General features: G+C 44.6%; 1 protein-coding gene across 2 annotated transcripts in view; it reads right to left on the bottom strand.

Annotated features, from left to right (window-relative positions):
* The window catches only part of CATIP (ciliogenesis associated TTC17 interacting protein), a 430,282-nt gene that overhangs the window by 125,713 nt on the left and 284,492 nt on the right, over positions 1-20,077 (bottom strand). For both annotated transcript variants that reach the window (XM_069616835.1, XM_069616836.1), the window contains exon 6: positions 17,428-17,483. In XM_069616835.1, the coding sequence (XP_069472936.1) occupies positions 17,428-17,483 (56 nt within the window). The remainder of the gene's footprint in view (positions 1-17,427; positions 17,484-20,077) is intronic.

Raw genomic sequence — 20,077 nt, 5'->3', positions numbered from 1 at the left:
AGCAGCACAGCTGTGGACATTACCTGTCATAGATATGGAATACGTCATCGGACCATCCCATTGAAAGAACGTTACCAGGTAAGAAAGTAACTTGTTCTTTGGTCAAATGCGGTTAGGATAGGTTTTTTTTCTTGTGATTGTAATGTATGATGAATTTATTTTACAAAATTATTTTATGATTCTTACATATTCACCGTATTTTGATTGCAAATATAAATGAATTGTGAAAGGTTTTCTTTTATACACCATTGCACATTAATAAAAAAATAATAAAAATACTTGTTACAATCCTTTGCAGCTGGCTCTCTCTCCTCTCTTCAATCCTCAGTACCTGGGGGCCTCTCCCTTCCTCCCAGGGTATTTGCTTCCCCTTTGTATTTCCCAAAAAGCATTGTTTGTCACACTCTGTATTGATTTCAGATATCTCCAATTCTGCTCACTTAATGTTTGGCTTTCATACTTATGACTTTGAGAGTTTTCTCTCCTCCCAATACGTTGCCCAGCGCCTCCCGCCTCTCCCATTCTCCCCGGTAGCTTTTCCAAAGCAGGGAAACCTTGGAGGGCTCGGCACACATACAGTTATTCGGCTTCTCGGTTGCTCTTTTCTGTGCCTGGCTTTGCAGGTGTATCATTCTTTGCTCCTTTGACTTAGGTTTCCTTCTATAGACGCAAGCTAAAGCTAGCTGGCAATACTCACTTCTCTGGTGGTCTCAGCGTCGTTCGTTGGGTGTTCCGCCCACCAAGAAGTAGCAGTGGTCGCGCCACCACCTTGCACATATCTTAGGTCCCTGTTCGGGCAACAGTTCTCCCGTTGCAGGATTTGTCAGCTCTTGGTGTCACACTCTGGCATTCCTCGCTTTTCCAAAAGTCACAGGCTCTGTGACTTTTGTTCTGCTCCTCCTCTCCAATGCGTAACCACATATGGGGGCTTCCCTTGCATACCATACTTTCTCTCTTCACAAGAGCTACTCGTCGCATATATATACACGTCTCTCTTTAAAGAGACATCTCCTTTTCCTTGGTATGGCTGTTTTGTTCCCACATTGTCTGAAGCCAAACATAAAGATGACAGATAAGTCCTCATAGCAAGTAGTCCATATATGCGGATAAGATATTTGGTCTAGGGAATTCCTCATCAGAATGGGAGTACTTGTCCCCAAGAGGGGAGTCACTCCCAGTGAGGTCACACTTGCGGAGCAGGCTAACCTCCCTAGCCTCAAAAGGGGTGTCTACCCCCTGGGTAGAAGGGATGAATACCTGCGATTCATCACACCCCACTTAGGAAAAGAATTTGCATGCTCACTATTGTAGAGCTTAAATTCTGGTGTGCCCCTTGTAATGCACAATGGACGTTAAGCATGTAACATGTACGAAATGCCCACTAGGCAATACAAGAAAGAATTTCTGAAGAATATCCTTGGGTTGCCCACTGCGGCCCCGAACATCCCAGTGCTTTTGGAAACTGGATTGGATGGGTTTGAGAGGATCTGTTAGTTACCCCTGGTCCTTTACTGGGCTTTACTGGGCTCGCCTCTGGTCTAACCCTCACCTTAGTAGATGCAAAGAGGCAGTTACAGATGTTTTGTCCCAGCAGGGGGCAGTTTCTTAGAGTGGGCTGCCCATGTGAAACAATATCTGGGTTTGCTGGGTTTGGAGGATTACCGGTCAAATCACTCAATCCTCACACCGGTTGCAATCAAGAGCGCAGCAGGGGCAAAGGTGCGGAAGGACATCCGCGGAAGATATAGGGCTTCTGAGCAACTGGACAGATCTCTTTCAATAAAAGACGCGGGCGGGCTGCGAAGAATACCTGGACTATGTCTCAGCCAGGTGAGCATGAGCATTATATTTAAAGTTTCGTAATGGAATCTTGCCAACTTCTGCATTTCAGCATAGATGGAATATTGCTGTTTCCACATCAAGTATCCTTTGTGGTGAGTCTGAAGAGAAGGTACAACACCATTTGTTACTATATCCAGTGAAGGCAAGCGTCCCCAACCAGCACAATCCTCCCCGCAATGAGAGACAATGACGGACTCTCCCAAGTTGGGAATAAAGCCAAGACAGAGTGCGGGTGAGCTTAAATGGGAGTTTATCAGTCAAAATAGGGCATGCAAAGGACTCTGCAAACTCTGAGAGCGCTCTGTCTGACAACAGCAAAGACAGGCGTATATATTTACAAAACACGTCATCAGAACCTACATACTATAGGGGGCACAATTTCAATGGGATTGGGTGGTGATGACTAGCTATAGGCGTTGCTGTGATGTGGTTGGTCTTGGCTGGAGGACGTCACTGGTCAGCCTCGTGGGTCGGGCTGGGCCTGGCGGGTCGGCTTGAGTTCATCCGGGCTGTGTTGTTGTGCCAGTGTGGCCTGTGTCAGAGATGAATGCCTTTTCCTGACTTATTTGCCCTATGCCATGCACACCATTTGTTACTATATCCAGCCACCGAGCCTCTAACAAAGTGATCCCTGTAGCCTCTGTTCTTAAGCCATGGATGTAGGTCCCTAGCTGGTGCTATGGTAATTTGCCTGGACGCCTCGGATAAGGAGGCTGTGCTTGCCACTACAAGTTATCTGAGCTGGGCAAGAACAGTGTATATGAGGAAGGCTAGGTTGCTGAACAGTGCTATGTGGTAAAGACATCTTTCTGTACGAGCTGCTATTGTCTGTATAATGTTGATCTGTTTTTATTTGGTTTTAAGGTAAAGCACTGATTGTGTAATTTTAGTGGAGTAATTATGAGCTAAGCGATTGTAACGATGTAACTGATGTGTTTTTTAACTTTTCTGTGAATTGCTTTTATGACTATTTTGTCAAAAATAAAGCAATAAAAGTATAGTAAAGTAATATTAGAAAGCTAAATGGGCCGGGTCAGTGACAGAAGAGGAGTAGTAAATGGGTAGTGGTGTCCTCCGCAAAATGTACATGTGGATCACATGGTTTGAAGGGGGAATATGAGTACAGGATGTGCCCCCCCCCCCAGAGAATCAGCAGGGGGAGGGGAGTTGGCCCGTTGCAACGTGTGTGAAGAGAGATCCTTTTCGCAGCTTCCCGTGTACATAAGTCTTAGTGCAATGGCAGTTGTGAAACAGATCCTTTTGCAACATCACGTGGAACAGCAATAGTTTGTTCCCTCGCTTTATAAGTGGGATCCACAAAGATCGTCCCTTTCCCTAGTCCTGCTGAGTGGCACCTGGTCTCGTACCATCGAATGGGAGGATGTCTTCAATCATAGGACCAAAGGGCCTATGAAATAAAATAGGGAAATCACATTAGGATGCGTCACATTGACAGTAAGGGTGAGATGACCAGTTTGACGAAAACCCCTCAAAAGTGCTTAGTTACCAGAGTGTTTTTTAGAGCTACATAAATGTGCATGACCTGGAATGGCCTCACATTACATCATTTGCCTAAGCAGCATAGAGACAATTCCAAAGTCCTGGTGCTAGGGTTACCACTCTAATCTAAATAAATAGATATGTATATGTTATCAAAGTCAAACTATAGACCCCCTTAAGCAGATTGTAGTTTGTAATGGAGGGACACCTAGCCATGGAGCAGCAGGAAAGAACACTAGAGTAGGCTTTCCATGGATTCATTCCATATATATCAGACACATTCTGCTTTCATAGGTATCACCATGAATCTACTTTGATACAACTGAGCCTCCTAAAGGCCATAAAAGGGACCAGCCACTATTTGAATGCCAGAACACAGAGTAACCTGTGGTGAAAGCCAAGGATACCTTCAACCAAGTCAGATGGCACTCTGGGTGCGATGAGCAGTAATATTATCAATATTCTCACAATTCCACGGCAAGGCTGGGGACACAATGGCACCTGTATGGACCTCACCACAGACATTAAAAACATAACTACTTTTATTTGTTTTAAGGTTCCCCCAAAAAAGCACCTCATATTTCTCATTTTGCTCCCGAGGCCAACAGTGGCACCACCCCCAACCCCATGGTCATCTTCAATGCTTAATTCATATACACTTAGACCATTGTATATAATGGAACTATTTGTTTCACAAACTGGTTGATGTTTCATTTGTAGGGTATGTTCCACTACCCTACTATTGTAAAGCACCTGGAAATGGGATTTGTCCACTTACTTTGATTTATCTTGTATAATGTTTGTTTGAAGCAGTAGGTTTCCTCGAACTGATACATACAAACTAGTGCCTCGAAGCAGTGATGTCCAGTTTAAATTAGATTTTGTGCTTATTGGTATAGCAATGACTATCGTATCATGAGTTCCCCTACAAGCAGACTGCTTGCCTATCCAGCTGACCTGTATGGGGCCGGTGGCTCTTGTGAGCTTCCTTCCCATTCCCAGTAGGTTAGTGTGGTGAACCCAAAGAAGGACTCTGACCACATTGGATCATAGTTTAAGAAGTTTATTTAAATAAAAAGTCAAATGCCAAACTTAGCCCAATAGCTCCGAGGGAAGTTTCATGTCTAGCTAAACTAAACCTAAGGGTGCAAGTCAAGTTCAAAGTAAAAAGTCTTCTGTCTGAATCCTAAACACTAACTGGCCCTACCACTTTAGAAAACACCGGACTAAAAGGAAAAGGAGGAAGGCTTGCACAATAGCCTCAGTATGGTCTTACACCTGGCCTGACTGGCAATGGACTTGTTCTCAGTCTTAGTGTTCCTTTAGAACACCATGGTATTGTCTTCCCAGTCTTCAAAAACATGGTCTTGGTATACATTATTATTATCTTCAGTATGGGTTTCACTCTTTCCATTCCAAAGACAAAAACTGTTGCTTTCTTTTCTCCTGTTTAATTAAAAATCTCCAAATCCCTCTAGAATTAACCGACAAGACACTTCGCTGACTCCCAACTTCATGGCACTGGGACTCCCCCTAAGTCATGTAGTTCTCTGGTATGTGGTCTTGTGTCACAATTATAATATTTAAGTTAGGCTGTTGGATTTTTCAGGTATTGCAGGTTCCCTTGGCCTTATGCACTTGACTAGCCTGGCTGCCGAACATTCATCTTCCTTTCACTCTGTTCCCCAGTAACCTTGTTGGCTATTCCTGTCTTGATATACAACGTTCGTGTTTCTTTGCCACTGTTTCAGCGGGGCCGTGAGCCTGTACGTTTCACTTAAGCTCTTGTACTTTTGCCGGTTATTCCAGCCGTTACATACAGTGTTTGTAACTCTTTCACTCTGTTGTTTGTACCTGCATCGGTTTCGGTTCTCCCCTCGTTCATGCCACTGCTGGCAGATTGATATGGCTCCACCCCTCCAGGACGTCATTGCTACAGAGGCTAGCCTCGGTAGCAGTTGCTCACCTCCCTCCTTTGGAGTCTGCCCTCCCTTCACAGTCCATTACCTCCTTATACACGTCATTGGAATGCATGGAATTATGTCTTTCTTCCATGATCATGGCAATCAGGTGATGTTTAGCATTGCCTGAAGTCAATAGAGTCAAAGAAGGATCTTTGAGAATTATGCTTGTAACAAGGAATGCCAAAGTCTTTCCAGCATCCATATATGCAGAAAGGGTGGTTTGGAAGAGAGTTCCTGATTGGAATGAGAGTCCTTGTCCCCAAGAGGAGAGTCCCTCCCAGTGAGGTCCCACTTGCCCAGACCCTTAAGGAGGGTCTTGCGTAGCAGCCTCACTTCCCTAGCCTTAAATGGGGCAGCTCCCCTCTGGGGAGAAGGGACTAATTGTCCTAATTCATCAGATTAGGCAGAAAGTTAGAAAATATTGGGGTGTAGCAAGGTAGCAGCAACTGCATAGCTGATAAGTAATCTTTATGACTGACCATGCAGCCTGGTGGGATGATGTAGGGCCCTGAGGAAGTAACGGGAGGGTACCCTAGGTTCCCCAGCCCATCACCAGAATAGGGAGACACACTTCCCCAGCAAAAGGCAAGGGACCCTTGGACATGTACAATTGGTATCCAGGAAGATTAAAGATCAACAAGAAGAGAAAGGGGCTGTGACCACGGCCGGGAATATCTGAATAGAACGAAAGAAGATCACGTATTAGCCCAGAGCAAGGGCCGTAGTCTTTGTGGAAAGGTGAGGTAGGAACTGCTACTAAGTAACCAATGGCCACTGCTTAAATTGGCCAAACAGTGTGTGCCAGGGCCCTCCATTTGTCTTAGGTGGCCATTCACTATTCCGCTGGTTGGGGATCATGCAATTATTTTACAAAATAATATACCTTTATGTATCATGTTAAGCATGTGCAAATGTGACGGGAAATTGTGCATTTGAATTAATTCAAGAACATTGGAGACAATGCATTGTTCTGTTTCTTAAATAATACAGGTCTGTGCTACTAGGGAAAGCACATCATTGCCTTCGGAAAAGTTCCATCGAATTATTTATTTGTGGAAGTTTAATGTGCATCATTTTCTTGGGTGTCTGCTGCGTGACTGACATCAGAGGTGCAACCTTAAATGGGTGATTATATCAAGAAAGCTTACAGACATTTTTGTATAATTGGTTTTCTATAATGCGCTTAAAACGGAAGAGGATTCGAACCCGTGTTGCTCTGCGTCGTCTTGCCAAGACGAGCACGTTGCGACTTACCTATACTACCCGTGTAATTTGAGAACATTTTCACAAATGCTGCCTTTCAAAATCATTTTTTCTAACGACATTGACTAAATTGCTGAATACACATAAGAATGGAAGGTCTTCGAACAATCCAGTTCCTAGAAAATGGGGCACATCAACCCGAAACACTTACTCTACTGCAGGAATTATTGATGTACCCATCGAAGATTTTTACTTTGCATCAGAAGGAGCTGCTTTGCTAGGACGGGCTGGGCTGGAGTAAGCACTGCCGGCAGTAGAACAACACTGCAAAGAGGTTTCAAAATAATTCCCAGCGTTGAGCACTTGACAGTCCTTGCACAAATTAAGCACTTCCTGGTCATGACTCCTAAAGCCTATAATCCGGATTATAACCAACATCTAGCCCATCTCTTTAGGGAGCCCCCAGAACTATTTGGGTTTTGTTTACCCCTTTCCCCTTGACTTTTCACCCACCAACCGTACTGCTGCAAGACCCCCTGCTTTCCAAGATCCTGTTGAACATCAACATCTAGAAGATCAGCAGCAGCACTTTGCAGAACTGAAGTGGAATTTAAAGTGAACGGGCACAGAAAACCCTTTTGCCAAACATTGTTTGTCATCAGCAATTTTCACCCGTGTCAGCCTAAATCAGTGAGACCGAAGAGAGAGTTTGCAGCATCTGGATCCATCGCCTTCTAACTACAAGCATTCAGTAATGGTTCATTTTAAGGCGGGACAGCATTTGCATCTCTGACAAGCCATGGACTAGCTGTAAAGCCAATGCAGAGTAAGCATTAGGACATTCAAGCGGGGAGTCTGACAGCGACGAATACAGGACTACTGTAAAATCCAAGATGGCAGACCACCTTCTCAAGGGTTCGGGCAGTGGGGCCATACAAGTGGGTGCAGAGTCATTCAACACAGAGGTGAAGAACTTTCCAAAATTCAGCAACAATTCCCCCAGCTTAGTCTGTGCATCACCATAGTGAAGCGTGGTCAGGGGGCGCAGTACCAGAAGCAGCGTTCTGTCAATGACTGGTGTGGGTGCTAAAAGGAGGAAAGTGGTAGCGATACAGAGGGAAGAAGAACGGCGAGCAAGGACATGAGAAGAGGGAGCAGGTGAGCGGTTGATGAAGGGGACCACAGAGAGGATGGAGAAAGTGGAAGCAAAGTGAAAAGTGGAAAGACCTGGAGAGGGGAGGAGAAGGGAGAAAGCTGGACTATACAGAGATGAGTAGAGAGTGAATGGAGGTGGACAGTGGAAAGAGAGAGAGGAAGGAGGAGAAAGAGAGGGGAGTGAAACCAAGTGAGGATGAAGGAGAGGAGAGTACAGAAGGGTGAAAGAAGAGAATCACCCAAAGTAAAAGAGGTGATGCTAAGCGGACCGGGTTGTGGTGTTGAGGGACCTCAACGTAGAGAGGACATAAGAGAGTCCTGCAGAAGGGGTGTCTAACCACTTTGCACTGGCATTGACTGTGGCAGGCTTGGTCACCAGTGCCTAAGAGCTCACGCTCAAAGAATCCTAGACCCAGTGAAATCTGGCAGAGCCTGACGCAGGTGTTGCATCACCTAAGGCAAACCTGGGATGCTTGAGCTGGGCAGGGGGTAAGGGTCACCTGGAAAGCTCAGGCATCCTGACTGTGACAGAAACAGTGGAGAGAAACCAAGAAACAACTACAGGGTCACTCTTCCCTTTGACCGCCAGGAGGCAGAATTCTATGGAAGGGAGAGGCTGACTGATGCGCTCCGGTCCTCAATCAAGCTGGTATTCTTTCCTTTCAATTTCTTTGAACATCTTTTATTTATCCACATAGTCAATCCCAACTCCTTGGCCACTTTGTATTGTAATATAAGTCTGTTTGAATCTTTTTTAGTCCTGAGTTTTCTGTTGATCCTTTGACGATGGTCTATTAAATCAATTTAGGGTTCCCTCCCATTGGGTGGCCTTGAAAGACATCAAATGGTCCTTTCAAGTGGTTTAACCTCTATAAATCCTGAATGAGAATCAGATTATAATTTTGACAAGGGCAAGTTTCACTACGTATAATGGCCAACTCTTCCTTTGCAATGAGTCTTGAATTTATGGGCTTCACACGCTCAGCAGTTCCCACTGTAAAAGGATAAGACATGTTCACCATTTTTGCTCCCTTTCAGGGGCATTGGTTCTGTTACCAACTCTACCTTGCAAAAGAGGAGAAAAACATAAGCTAGTATTTGGAATTGAATGCTTCCAATCTGGCAGCCAACCAGCATCTGAGGCTTCCTGGTATTCTTCTTCATTGTAGCTCAGCATTCTTGGAATCCGAATGGCTGTCAGGGTGTCCTCAGCCCCTCAGGGCCACTCCCCTCCACTCACGTCCACATATATACTTGCCTTATTGTCTTGGCTCACTCACTGGCCTTCCCTGTCTCACTGGGGTCTTGACAAAGAAAAAAGGGCTCTGGTGACCCACGGCCACTGAGTGCCATTTGCTCAGCAGCCATCTTGGAATGCGTTTCTTCTTCTTTTCACTCTGATTTTTCCACCTTCACTTTAGTGTTTTTGGTCCCTGGCGATGCTTAGGTGAGGCCCCCTGGACCCCAGCACTAACTTTTGAACTTGTGCATTTGGTTTTCTTTGATGAGCACTGCGGCGCTGTGTGACCCCCTGCCTGCCCTTCTGTGTTCTTTTCCCCGCCTCATGTCCCGCCCCCTCCCCCGATTGGCTAACTGTATCTTGAACCCTAAAGGGGACCTAGTCCCTCATTCTTCCACCTTCAGCATGCCACTTTGGTCCCTGGCAACACTGAGGTGAGGCCCCCTGTGCCCCAGCACTAACTTTTGAACTTGTGCATTTGTTTTTCTTTGATAAGCACTCCCGTGCTGTGTGATCCCCCTGCCTGCCCTTCTGTGTTCTTTTCCCTGCCTCGTGTCCTGCCCCCTCCCCCCGATTGGCTCATAGGATCCCATAGCACTAAGGCAGCCCTCTGCCCATAGAAACCCCTGCGGCTAAGGGCCCAAGGCAAAGGGTGGCTCCTACAGGGACGGCTCCATACTGTGTCTGCAGGTGTCAGCAGGGGAAGCAGCCACCAACTAACATAACTCAAGCCTAAACTACCAACTAACCCTCAATCCCTCAGTGACACATATAACCAAACAGACCCACTGTACCTCATCACCTAGCTCATTCACTTCACTGAGCTCAAGGGTAAGGACCAACAGTGCTCCCAAGAGAGTCCCCGGGTGCAGTGCGAAACTCCTACCGCTCCCTCTAACAACAGCTAACACTTCCCTGCTGCAACTGCATTCAACAAGGTGGTTGCAAAGGCATAATTCCACCCGCAAACCAGCAGTAGCAACTGGCTACAGTACCCAGACGCACCAAACAAGGAACAGACTGCCGCTAACCAGCACCAACGGATAAGGTAGGCACAATCTCCGCACAATCTCACGGGTACTAATAACCACTTTAGCATTCACCCCACCATACAACACTACCACCGAAAAGAAGTACACCAACTTCTCACATTCATCACAGTCACTAGAAAATCCACTGTGAACACAAACTATTTAAAAAACAATCATATTGTGAAACCTGGGTCTCTCTCCCACTATACAGGATTCTCAAATCTAGGTGTGGTCTCCCATATCTGCCAATTGTATTGTGAAACCTAGGCCTTTCTCCGACTATACAGAAATCTCAAATCTGGGTGTGTCTCACCCTTATCGGCCTATAGTATTGTAAAACGTAGGCCTTTATACCAATCTACAAAAATCCCAAATCTAGGCATGCTCTCCCTATCTGCCTATTTATAGTGAAACCTAGGCCTTCAACCACTAGACAGGAATACCAAGTTAGGTTTACCTCAGAATTCAGCCTATTGTATCGTGAGACCTAGCAAGTGTCCCATTAGACAGTAATCTCGAATCTAGATGTGTTGCCCATTGCATGCCATCTGCCTAACCGCAGGACCTCACCACCTTCCGGGAAAACGCACCTAGCAACATAAAAGGCAATTGCTTAGAGCCGTATCTTTGCCCCAGTCAAACGCGAACCCACAGTCTAATTCAAGAGCTAGTTAGTCCAACGGCATGCACCCCCCCACCCCCTGATTTAAAACCCTTAGTAAACTGGACATTGCCCTGCTTAGACACATGGCCATCGGAAGAACGAAGCCTGGAACAATAATAAATCACTACCCGGCAAAGCACTGTTGAAACCCTGAGCTATACATCCCACACCTTAGAACAACCAAACCAGGAACCCCAAAACATCTACAACTCAGCTTTACGCAGGCATTCCAGCCAATCCACAAGAGCAACCCTCAAGAGCATCTTCACCACCGGATCACAAACAACCTACAAAGACACAAGCCAACAAAGTACACCCCATCAACTCAATAGAAGAGGACAAAGCTCAACAATCATTCAAACCGCACAAAGCCCTACAGCGGGCTACAGCCCCTGTAAACAAAGTCCGAGCTATTGCACCACCAAAGACGCTGAGGATGCCCCGTCAAAGAGCAGGACGCCGCAAAAGAGAAATGGAAAACAAAACAAACCAACCGGATATGAGCCCGACTCCAGCAGAAACTTCCACAAATACTGAACACACGCTGAAAAACACAGCAGCCAACAAAATAAATATCACAACAAGAGATAAATCCCTATATCTAACACTGTATCTCACAACCACCTCAGCAACTCAATATCACTATTATGTCCAAGCACGATGAGAACAGAACGGAAGCCCGCAGGAAGAGAAGAGGTGACCCAAGAAGGGGAAGAAATGAAACCAACGCCCTCACCCCTTACATCACAAAAACACAAGGGCATCATAAGAAACCACAGCAAAACATAGAAGACGAAGAAGCAGAAGAATTTATCATCAACCTGACAATCAATCTAACAGATCCCTTCTGCAAGGAAGCAGAATATATGAAGCACCAACCAAATTGTCTTGCAAACAAGGAAGAAGCCCAACAGAACAACCACAAGACAACACAAGGATTAAACAACAATTCAAACCACGTCAAAAAGATCCACTGCAACCTCATCAACGCCAGATCAATTTCCAAACATACCACAGAGATCTTCAACCTCCTATGCGAAGGTGGTATCGACATCCTATTCATAACAGAAACATCGCTAGACGACAACTACAAAACAACCTTGCATAACTGCATCCCTGACAACTTCAAGTGTTCACAATTAAATAGGAAAAACAAAAAAGTAGAAGGACTGGCGATAGCATACAAGGAACACATCAAAATTAAAACGGATGAAGCACTAAACATCAAAAACTGCAAATCCATGATCCTAAACCTAACAGCAAATCCAAAAACAAACCTCAAATTCGTCCGGTTATACAGACCACCAACATATGATGCAAGCTTCACTGACGCATTTTCTGAAGCATCACCAACCTAACCATCGAGAAGCAACCCCTGGTGATCCTCAGAGACTTTAACATCTGGTTTGACGAAGAATCTGCTAACTCACAGAAATCACTAGATAAACAACTGAAGACAATGAAACTACATCAGATAGTCAAAGGAGCAACCCACACTGCGGGACATACGTTCGACGCAATCTTCGCCAACAAGAGTCTCATCACCACAACGCCTCCACTACAGATCCTCTGGAGCAACCACCTCGTCTTTCCGTTTGTGATCACACTCCCCATGACAATGGCAAAAAAAGCAGACAAACTCCCAAATGAAAATGAAACTGGAGAGCCATCAGAACTATTAGAAATCAACAAACCACCTATAACGACCCTGGACGAAGCGGACATCGAATAAAAAAACAGAACCACTTTATAAATGGATTACTGGAATGATTGATGGGATCTCGAAGAAAAAACCTTTCACATCAACATGCAAAAGAGCGACAGCAAAATGGTTTACACCGCTACTCTACACCATGGAAAGGAAAAACAGGAAACTCGAATTAGAATGGAGGGAAAAAACGATCAGGTGAAGAAACTACAACTCCAGCGACAAATCTACTCATACAAGAAGGAAATGAGTAAGGCCAAAAGGAAATACTATGACAACAGAATTACCGAAGCCAAGAACACCCAACAGGAATTTTTTTAAATCATACATGAAATAAGAAACCCTCCTGGCTGCAACAACGCTCTGATACCTTCACTGAAGCTATGCAATGACCTTGCAGACCACTTCAAAGACAAAATCACCACCATCCAACAAATCATACAAAGCAGGCTAATCGACTACAACAGGCGATCTACCCAGCCATCAGTGGATCACCAGAACAAACTCTGAAGCTTTCCCCAATTATCTGCAGAGGCATTCGTCAAGCTGGTAAGTAACAGCAACAAAGCAGGCTCCCCCACGGATCCATGACCCCCAGACATACACAAATCAATACTCAAACAAGGAACGCCCATGGAATACTACAGAAACCCTTTCAACAAATCACTTTCAACAGGGAAAGTAATGACATCATTTAAATCAGCATACATCAAGCCGCTCCTCAAGGACACAGCAGGAAACGTGGAAGACCTATCTAACTACAGACTCATTTCCAACATCCACATCTCAGCTAAACTACTCGAGACATACATCTACAGAATAACATAAGAATTCATAGCAGAGCACCAACTGTTGGACCACGCACAAGTGGGCTTCAGACTGATGAGGGGAATGGAAACAGCATTGCTCTCAATCTGGGATGATCTAAAGACTAATGCAGACTTAGACAAAAGCACAGGTCTAATCCTTCTGGACGTCTTTGCAGCATTTGACACAGTCAACCATGAAATCCTCATCGGGAGACTAGAAGAAATAGGAATCACTGGCACAGCCCTACTATGGATTAAATCCTTCCTAGCAAATAGGACAGAAACTGTCTGGATAAAACTATTCAAATCAACTACTAGAGAATCCAACTGCGGAGTACCACAAGGATCATCCTTCTCCCCATTGCTCTTCTCTATATTCCTGATGCCACTAATCAAACTCATCAAAAAACATGGCATACGACACTCAGATTGTCTACAAAATACAAGATACACAGTAAGAAAACAAAAAGCTGAACAACTGCCTACAAGAGCTCTGCAGCTGGATGAACACAAACAGGCTCAAACTCAACCCGGGCAAAACTGAAATAATGATCATAGCTAAAAGCGAGGAAAACAACCACTACATCCCATGGCCAACGGAACTGGGTACAGCGCCAACTCCATCAATGATAGTAAAAAACCTGAGAGTCTTGATGGACAACAAACACCTGAACCACAAGTAAACACCATAACCAAGAAGTGTTTCTTGCTGGTACACGCAGTAAAAAAGATCCTACCATTCCTCTCTTTCATACACAAAACACCCACCATCATCACACTCATCATGTCTAGATTAGACTATGCCAACAACCTATACCTAGGAATGCCAGAACGATTGTTAAAAAAAACTTCAGCGCATCCAGAACGCGGCGGCAAGACTCCTGCTCAGGCTACCACGAAGAGAACACATTGCCCCAGCGTTGAAAATGCTACACTGGCTACCAATAAAAGAGAGACTTATGTTCAAAACAATCTGCATAACGCACAGCACATTCCACGGCTAGGGAGCAGAGTTTCTAAAGAAAAAAATAACCATCTACCACCTGACAAGATAACTCAGATCAAGCAAAGACATTCGCCTAGTTGCAAAAGGTTACAACAAAAGAAAACTCAGAGGATCATCTTTCGCTCACCTGGCAACCTCAACCTGGAATAACCTACCAAAAAGCATACGCAACTCAAGGGGTCATTTGGAGTTCAGAAAACTACTCAAAACCTGGCTTTTTGCTCCAGATTAAGGAGGAATCAACTAGGATGAAAGGACCAATTCGAATTCGCGAATACCTCGGTAGGAAACCATAATCCTTAAGCTTCCCCTCAATTATAAAATCGGGGCTGGATGCGCACCGCCCACCCAGGCCCATACGCCACCACGCCTAAAGGGTACTTGGGTAGGTGGGGACAACCAACAAGGTGGATATTATGGGACAAGTCCTGTGACCAAAACTACACCTGCCGCAGGGCAGGGAAAGTAGTAGAAATGAGCTAGATACACAAGCCACTAGAGCTACACAAAGAGAGCTCCAACTACGCAGCATTTCTTCCAACTAGACGGTCAAGTCGGAGTACCAAACAGAAAGGATGGCCGTGGAGGTTGGGCGCAGAAATGCGCAGACAAATTGGTAAGAAATTGACAAATACCTGAAAACCATTATAACCATACTTTAAAAACATCAACTTTCTGCATACTCAAAATACAGAAACTCACACAACCACCTCTCTACACAGCAATCTGCACACACTTCACCACATTGCAACAACAAACTAACAGCACATAACCGCCACAAAAGCACATGGGATTTCTGGCACCAATTGATAAGGGCACTTAAACTCAGGGAATGGTGCAAACCGAACTGAAGCGGCCAACAGGACATCACAATTCACACTTTCCTACTCCCCCTATACCCCACTAACCCCCCCTCACCCCGCCTCTTGACACCCTCCTTTTCAGATCCGCTAGAGCGCCTGGGGACCACAGCAGTGTTGGTGGTGCGCAATATAAACATCTTTAACATTAACATAAATCATAACCTTTTAAAAGTGATAACATAATTCATATTGCACAAAATACAATATGCAAATGGTACAATACAATATGCAGAATATATCCATACAAACATATCAGTAATACACTATAATGGAACAATAATTCAATTATTATAGTCTAAAATGTCTAAAAACTATTCCAAAGACAGCCTAAAATCATTAAACGTCTCCCTCAGAACACATAAAAGTAATTAACAACTGCTATTACACATTAATTAAATTGGCCAATTCCTGCCAAATGTAATAGCTAATAACATTCAAAACCTGATGTTTCCCTAACTATAAAAATGCCCAACATTGCTCCATTTGAATATTACTTACATCAAAAAGGGTTACTGTAACCCTTCCTATACAATCCCTCTAATTTAGGGCAGCTAGCCTAGAGGTGGCGAGACGTTTCCACTTCAAGTTTACAAATTCTACATAACCGTTAATCAGTTAGAATCACAACTCTTGGTCGATGCTGCTCCGCAGCAAGGTCACAATCAGTGTCATATCCAAACATAAACGCCCCACATGTCCCCTCTCCCCTTCTCCGGCCATACCACCACCCCCTTGCAAGCACATCCCATCCTCAACCCAACTCATCCCACTTCCCCCAGATCTTGTGGAAATTCCTAAGGTTATCTCTGTGGCGATACACCGTCTCCTCTAGGGACCTCAACCTACATAACCGTTCTTGATACGGAATATGGGTCTATGCACTCATATGTAGGTAATTGTTCCAACCGTAGTTGCATAATAAATCGTCTTACCTCGGCATTGCAAGTTTTGATCACATAAATAAAAGGAGCATTTATAGGGAACGCTTGCCATAGAGCCAGGTATTAAGTTAGATTCTTGGTAAGCTTGCACATGTTATTATCTCTATCCCACACAGCGGCTTTCTCCTTAATTTCGTTATATGCACAGCCTACATTTATCGGGAAAGTAATAGTATATCCAATATCCCCATAGAAGGTTCTAATCTCACTAAGCTAGGTCTTAACAGCTTCTGTCGGCAACTAATATTCGAAGTGTTAGAGACAGTACATGGGAAGCACTATTTTCACCATTTTGAAGCATGTTCAATAAGAAAAGACTGCTAGCAATCTTTTTCTCAGTGGATAATGAATAGTAACCCCAATTTGCTGGAAATAGCTTCTACAGGAACAGAGTTCGATAAGCCCAAAGCTGTACGCCATAATGTACCATCCTAGGTGTCTAAGCAATTGGTTTCTTCATTTGTGAATATTTTTAAGGCCATATAAATCACATGCCATTATACTGGATCTATATATCTGGATCAAGCCTTCCATAGAGTATCCTCCTTTTGTGTGCCACAAAACTCTTAACTTTTCTCTGCACTTTGCAGGTCATTTCTTTTACAATCAAGGTAGGATTCATAGGGCCTCATTACGACCCAGGCGGAGGACCATGGTGCTATTAGCACCATGGTCCATGCTGGTGTCCGCCATGGCGGAATGGGGAATTACCACCCCATTCCGAGGTTGGTGGGGCGGTAATTCCCCATGCCGCCATGGCCCTTCCCCATTCCCATTTTTGCCCCATAGGGCTCAATGGGAATGGGGAAGGCGCTAATAACGGTACCGCAAATTGCGGTACCGTTATTAGCACCAAAGTCCCTTTGCGGGTCCCTACTTTAACGGCTGAAAAACCAGCCGTTAAGGTTGGGTCCCGCAAAGGGACCTCGTATTAAGGCGCTAAGTGTTTAACGACGCTGCAGCCTTTTACGGCGCCGTTAAACACTTAGTGCCTGGGTCGTTATGAGGCCCATAGTGTCAAAAATGTGTATTATGGAATGGTTTACAGGTCTCATTTGTTGAAATATTTTGGAGAATTAAAGTTGGTGGATGGCAGTTGCCTGGCTACTAGGCCGGAGTGGGTTGTCCTTTATAACATCTTCTGGCAATAAAGATTAATGGCACTACCACTCTACATGCCCTGGCCCTTCGTGGGGTGATCATTACAACCAGTAACATACTGGCCATGGGCGAAATAACTTTACCTTGCGACGATAAGTTCGGCTTGCTGGCCCATAACTCCAGGTATTGCCCATGGATGGACGCATTACTGCTTAAGAACATACTAAACATACCTTAATCATTCAGGTCACTGTCATCTAACCAGACACATTTTGATCTAACCTGGTGTCTTGTTTTTTTTTTCTCTAGGGATTCCATGATCATCTACTCCTGTTGATAAAAATGTGATGCCCTTGTGCAGTTTGCTGCGCAAAAGCAGTGAACCACTGGATAGTATTACCGTTAAATACTCATAGCGATGCTGCTCCAGAGTCTCAAGCTTCTTCGATATATATGCTGGGGAAAGAAGAAAAACAAAGAACATGGGGTTCAAACAAGGAACTAATTCTGTGTGCATGTACAAGCATTGTTATGCTAGGAAACAGTTATGTAGGAAAGCCTATTAATTCAGCATGCTAACTACACATGCAAAGAGAATTTGGGGGACCTACTATTAGTGACTGCCGCAAGATCGTGCTCTACTGTCAAATTCAGAGTTCCTGTGCGGAGTGTGAGGTTGTATTAACAAAAAGCATAAACCATTGACAAATGGCAATGGCTCCCAGAAACCGCGAAATGGAGCTCTCATGCCAATATAAAGTCCGAAATTGAGAAAACTTGGTGGATGCCTAGTGTGCTAGCAGCAGTCAAGTGCACGACTGCCTTGTCAAGCAGCAAAGGGTGCCAACATATAAGGGGATTTGCACTGGCATTGCTGCTGCGTACACCTGGTACATGTTTCTGTTGCAAATACCTTACTTCTTGAACCGCCGATATTGATTTGGCGCTTAAACACCCACCACCACCATCAATTTTCGGAACCCAAGAGATCATCGTGAAAGTGGACTTATCTTTGCTATCACAAAAAGTATCTGCAATCACCTGCTCTTCCTTTAAAACAGCACATATCACCACGGGTCACGCATTAATAATGGATCTCATGGTTTTAGATTCTGAAGAATGAAAAGAGCCTCCAAACTATGCAACCCATCCGACCTTCAGGATAGGATGCTGGGACCAGATTTGCCTATGCTGAAGACCCATCACAGGCTACCCATTTAGCAATGCTCCAACTTTAATTCCCTGCAGATTGTTCACAAAGCAGTGACCAGGTCTCTTCCGACCTATATCTTACAACGCTTCTACCCCTACCAGCCAGTCGGACCCATTTGTTCAGTCCCCCACAACACCTTAACCTTCAATTGAACAAGGCTTAAATGCTTGGGGAGGGTGTTCCACTACACAGACTGGTGCTCTGATATCCAGCACGCCCTAGCGAACAAAGTGGCTAACCTTAAAAATAAAATAGCACAAAAAAGCATCTCTAACCATCACCATTCCATCACTAAATAAAACTAGTCCACCTGAAAATAATCATGTCACCCAATTTCACTTCTCTAGTCTCCATTACAGAGGTCGAGAAAGTTATATTGGGTCTTAAACCATCCAACTGCAAAGGTGACCAATGCCCATCACAATTTATCAAGGATGCTGCCAAGGACCTATCACCCTTCATCACCAAACTAATTAATACCTCTTTCACATCTGTCACGAAACCCAGCAATCTGAAAGAATCCTGGGTACTCCCTCTTCTAAAAAAACAAACACTTGATCCGGCCATACCAACTAATTACAGGCCCATACTACAGTGCCATTCCTGTTGAAAATGTTAGATAAAGTAGCATATATCCAAATCCAGCACTTCTTAGAACTCAAGCAACCTTTAGGCTCTCGCCAATCTGGCTTTCGGTCATTACATGGCACAGAAACTGCTCTTATTGATCTTAAAGCCCAAATAGACAAACTAAGAGACAATGGAAAGCTTGCATTACTCCTCCTCCTTGACTTGTCGGCGGCTTTCGACTTTGTGGACCACAATGTCCTTTGTAGCCACCTGGACTCAGCTGCCCATTTCTCCAGCGAGGCCATAACGTGGATACAATCCTTTCTAAGTGACCGAACCATGAGGATCTTCTCACTCTCAGCAGCTGCGGACCCTATCCCCATCACGTGTGAGGTTCCCCAGAGCTCTTGTGTCTCTCCAACCCTGTATAATATATTCACCAAGCCCCTGTTTGATGAGTTGGACCATCTGGGTATCACCTACACTAACTATGCAGATGATACCCAGATCCTCCTACCACTTACCGGGGACTACGGCAAGGATTCAGCATTGGTGAATAGAATTTACAGCATCGTTCAGACCTGGATGGCCACTCACGGCCTCTGTCTGAACGATGATAAAACAGAGCTCCTCATCCTGAGATCCGCACCTCTACTCACTAGACTTGGTACAAACTATTCATCATTCATCATTGATGGGAACCTTATTAAGGTGGCCAAGGAAGTAAAGACACTAGGTTTTTACTTAGACTGTACACTAACATTCACAAAACAGGTAAACTCCCTAGCCGCTTCAACAGCTTATACATGCAAACTAATTAGAGCTAGTAAACACTTCCTCTCAGCCAACAGCTGCATGACCCTAGCAAGAGCTCTCATCCTATCCAGATGAGACTATTGTAATGCCCTCTACATTGGAGCGAACAAATATATCACCAACAAAATACAGACTCTCCAAAACAATGCCCTTAGAGCGGCACTCAATATCTCCAGGAAAGAACATATATCTGAAACTTGAAGAAAACACAAATGGCTCTCCACACTGGAGAAAATAAAACGAAAAACAGCATCCCTCATTCACAAGAGCCTCAACAACAAAGCCCCCCGATACCTAATAGAAAGATTCTCTAGAAAAACCTCTACTAGACCCATGAGACGAGCTAACTCCAACTGCCTTCAGGTGCCTCGCTTTAAACTATCCACTATCGGAGGTACCAGCTTCCCAGTTAAAGCAGCTCAACTATGGAACTCACTGCCCAACACACTCA

Source organism: Ambystoma mexicanum, chromosome 9 (genome assembly GCF_040938575.1).
Source record: "Ambystoma mexicanum isolate Mex_15411 chromosome 9, UKY_AmexF1_1, whole genome shotgun sequence".
NCBI lineage: Eukaryota > Metazoa > Chordata > Amphibia > Caudata > Ambystomatidae > Ambystoma > Ambystoma mexicanum.
This window is presented reverse-complemented; position numbering and strand designations above follow the sequence as displayed.